This window comes from Cariama cristata, unplaced genomic scaffold (assembly GCF_000690535.1).
Source record: "Cariama cristata isolate BGI_N322 unplaced genomic scaffold, ASM69053v1 scaffold8366, whole genome shotgun sequence".
In the NCBI taxonomy this organism is placed as follows: Eukaryota; Metazoa; Chordata; class Aves; order Cariamiformes; family Cariamidae; genus Cariama; species Cariama cristata.
The window spans coordinates 1-3,924 of record NW_009620334.1 but is presented as its reverse complement, the minus strand read 5'-3'; the positions used below and the strand labels follow the sequence as shown (position 1 = coordinate 3,924).

General features: G+C 45.8%; 1 protein-coding gene across 1 annotated transcript; it reads right to left on the bottom strand.

Annotated features, from left to right (window-relative positions):
* Positions 1 to 2,356: 2,356 nt before the first annotated feature.
* LOC104162773 (Krueppel-like factor 2) lies at positions 2,357 to 3,919 on the bottom strand (the record flags this gene model as incomplete). Its single annotated transcript, XM_009701588.1, has 2 exons — positions 2,357 to 2,635; positions 3,055 to 3,919. Coding segments are annotated over 2 exons (1,041 nt in total), but the record flags the coding sequence as incomplete, so codon positions are not given.
* Positions 3,920 to 3,924: the final 5 nt, after the last annotated feature.

Sequence of the window (3,924 nt, the reverse complement as noted above, 5' to 3'; positions counted from 1 at the left end):
GTGCAGCGTTCCTGTGCTTTGTGCTGGGTCGCTGGCTGTCGCCGTCTTCCGCCCTTGCCAGTCGGGAGGGCCAAAGGGCCACCTAGCCCAGTAGCCGGCCTCTAAGCAGAGGTCACGAGAGATGGCTGGGGGCGAGCAGAGCCAGATCAGCATCTCGTGATGCTTCCAAGCTCTCCCCGACAGCTGGAGAGCTCTGTCTGGGGACCTTCCAGAGCCTCCGTGTCTTTTTTAAGCACATTACAAAAGAGGGACTAGTTTAAGATTGCACTGTAGCACTGAAACCTAGGAATGACTCAAAACATTCCCAGTTCTTCAGAAAGAATGAGGGAAAGGCACGTGACTGTGGAAAGGTAAGGGTGAGACTTTTACTTTCAAAAATTGTGTTCTTAAAGTTGAACACCAAAGGACATGCTGAAATATGAAATATGAAAATCTTTGGCTATGGGGAAAGAGGAGGAAACACCTAGAACTGTTGCAACAATGAATGTGCTAATTTTAGAACCTCTTTAAGTCATCCTCACTTTCTGGAATTAGATTGTGCAATTTTTTTTCTAGCAAATAAATGAGTTTTGGTTTTTATGAAGAAATGTTATATCTCCCTTCTATTTCACTTTGAAAGAGCTATAAAAGTGAAATGTGGAACTCATTCTTCCATGTCAATGATTAGAAGCCCAAAATACATCTGTTCCACATGAACAACTGCAGACTTTGCTTTCACAGAAGAATAGCTGTATTTGTAGTTACTTCAAATGTATTCCTGTTGATTTCATTCTTGTGTATTCTAACTTGTGAAGTCAGAAAAATGTCACAATCTTGATCAAAATCAAGTTCAAAGTATCCAGATGTTAAGGAAAAATGCTGCAATATTAAACTGCATCTGCATACTTAATTAACAGTGATTTTTTGTTCTACAAGTATCAAGGCCCACCACTAAACCGTAGCTGTAAAAACAGAGGATCCTCAGCAACGTTTCAGAGTAATTGCATAGCTCATTTACAGCTGTGGAAGAGGTTTTTTTTTTGGGGGGGTGGGGGCACTCAGATTGACTTGTTGCAGCTATTTACTGCTAGAGCTATTGCAGGACCCAGGATCTGGATTCCTGGCTAACTTATTTTCCTCCAAAATAGTTAATATCGTTCTTAACTCCTGAAATCTAGCTGGGATTACAAATTATTTAGTGAATTTAAGTTTTAGGGAATGAGTTATGAAGGTATTTTAACCTGTGTTGTGAATTTATGTTTAAATTCCACTACTGTTCTATTGGAATTCTGCACTGAGCTCTCGAGAACAAGGATAATTTATGTACAAGAATGCCTTAAAATAAGCCTCCGTAATTACAAAAATGCAGTGTTTAAATTTATAGTAAAAACCCACACACTGCTGGCAAAACTATAACTGCATCTGGAAAACATTAAGGATGCTATTAAAATAGTCTAGCATAAACTAGAAATGAGACTGAAATTACAGTGTTGCTTACTTAACCATTTTTATGAAGTATATTTTGAATAGGATCTACTTTCCTATGTGATTTTTTGATAAAACACCGTACTGAGTCCTGTTTACCACTGAGAATGAATTACATACTCGGTTACCTATTTTAGAAAAATCCATTGCTCAGATTTTTTAAGTGTCTTCTTACAGTTGTTGATAATTTAAAACATAACCAGGTGGCTGTTGGCCCAGCCGTCAGGGAAAAAGGAACAGGGAGATCGCAAAGGAGAATAAAAATCACAGCAATTAAAAACTTATTTTATTAAAAAGATGCAATGTTTTCAAACATTGAAAAACGACACTTTTATAAAAACAGAAATAGGCAAAATACCCATTTGTCTTCTATTTACATATACAATATTTCTCATTTTATAAAACTATTTACAATATATAAAAAAATTACAGTAAAATAGGTTATTTTCTTACAAGACATCAAGCCCTGTACTTCTAGTGTAGATCATGGCAAATAAGAAGATTATTGCACCTGTGAAACAAACAGTCTAACAATAGGAGTGTTTTCTTAGCCATGCCTTCAACCGAGATCTAAAATAACATCGTTAGCTACAGTAACATTCATTTACTCTCTTCTAGGGTCAACTTCAGGCAGTTTCCATACAAACATTGTCTCGTAAAGCTTAGGACTGGGCAGTTAGAATTGGGAGAAAAAAAAATATATATATTTACAGCTTCTTCTATACAGTCTGTATGGAGTCTTATGGAGTTTACCCTTCCCAGAAGCTGCATAAATAAGCCCTATTCTCCTGACCGGGACGGGCAGGTTCACTGATACAGTCATGTCGAATTCTCTGCAGGAGATGACTGGCTAAGTCTCCTTGTGTCAAATCCTCCTCACCTTCCATCGCTAGAGCGTCGGTGCCTCCCTACGTAGTACCAGCTACAAGTTTTTAACGCTTCTGCACCTGAGCAGTTAAATAACGTCCGCCGTTCGCAGGTCAGAGTCTCTAGGGCTACATGTGCCGTTTCATGTGCAAAGCCAGGTGGTCTGACCTGGAGAACGCTCTGTCGCAGAGGTGGCACTGGAAGGGCCGGTGGCCGGTGTGCTTGCGATAGTGACGGGTGAGCTCGTCGGAGCGAGCGAACTTCCAGCCGCAGCCTTCCCAGTTGCAGTGGTAGGGCTTTTCACCTGTCGGAGAAATCACAGAGAGCGTGACTCAGCGCCGCACTCCCACGTACCGGCAGCATCACATGCTAGGCAACCTTCCGAGTTTATCTCAGCGTACCCTTTCCCTTGCTACCGAGCCCTTCTACACCAAGATCCAAGTGGTTTAAGCCAAATGAGACTGCTCTAGTAACTCCTTTATTAACCTATACCTGCAGTGGAAATCTTTTGAGAAAGGGCATTAGAAGCCCTTAGACAAGCTTTGACCTATGTACGCATCGGAAAACACTTAAGACGTTATAGATCTGACCACCTGTCATAGCTCAACTGTGAATACTCCCAGAGTTTGAGAGACTACAGGGTTAAAGCTCAGGCTGCAAACTGTTTTACGTGGGCACCGGCAAGCAGCGTATCTCCGGATGAAGGCAACCAGCCCCATTTACCTGTGTGCGTCCTGAGGTGGGCCTTCAGGTGCGAACTCTTGGTGTAGGTCTTCCCACAACCCGCGTAGGTGCACGTGTGAGTGGCCGTCCTCTTCCGCGGCCAGGACCGACGTCCTCTTTTTGGTTTGGAGTCCAGCAGCTCCAGAGGGGAGGAAGGAGGGGTGAGCATGCCTCTGGGAGCGGAGGGTTGTAAGGGCAGGCTGTCCTCGAAAAGGCCAAACTGGGAGGTGTTCTGGTACTGGAGATGGGTCTGTGGGTGGTGGAAGCCGGAGGCTGGGTGGTAGCTTTGCTGGAAGGACACGGACGAGGGGCACATCATCTGCGTGTGGCAGTCATTTACCATGAGATCATCGGGGCTCAGCGGGGGTGTCTCTGCCCCGGGGATCTGGGGGGAGCTGGCCACCCGGGGCTGCTCATAGGCCATCATGCAGGTCGCATTGCCCTCCTGCTTGATCTTTGGGCAAGCCTGGGGCACCAGCCCCAGGACTGGTCCATAATTGTCCATGTCGGGTTCGGGCTTAATGTTCTCAACGAACTGTGGGCCCCCGAAGCTGGGTGTCACGAAAAACCGCCCGTGGACGTTGCCAGGAGGGCAGTAGTTGGAGTCCATCTCGGAGCGGATCATCTCCGGCACGATGCCGGCATTGTAGGGCGGGGGGCTGCCCTGCTCTAGGGCACTGTAGCATCCCGGGGACGGGTTTGTCTGGTAAAAGCCACCGCTCTCCCCTTGGGCAGGGGGATAGTCCCCACCGGCCGCGCCCTGGCCGTAGCCATCGCTGCCCATCGAGAGGATAAAATCCAGCACGTTGTTGAGATCTTCATCCTCTTTGCGCGGGGAGAGGCCACCCCAGGTGCCGGCGGGGGTCTTGG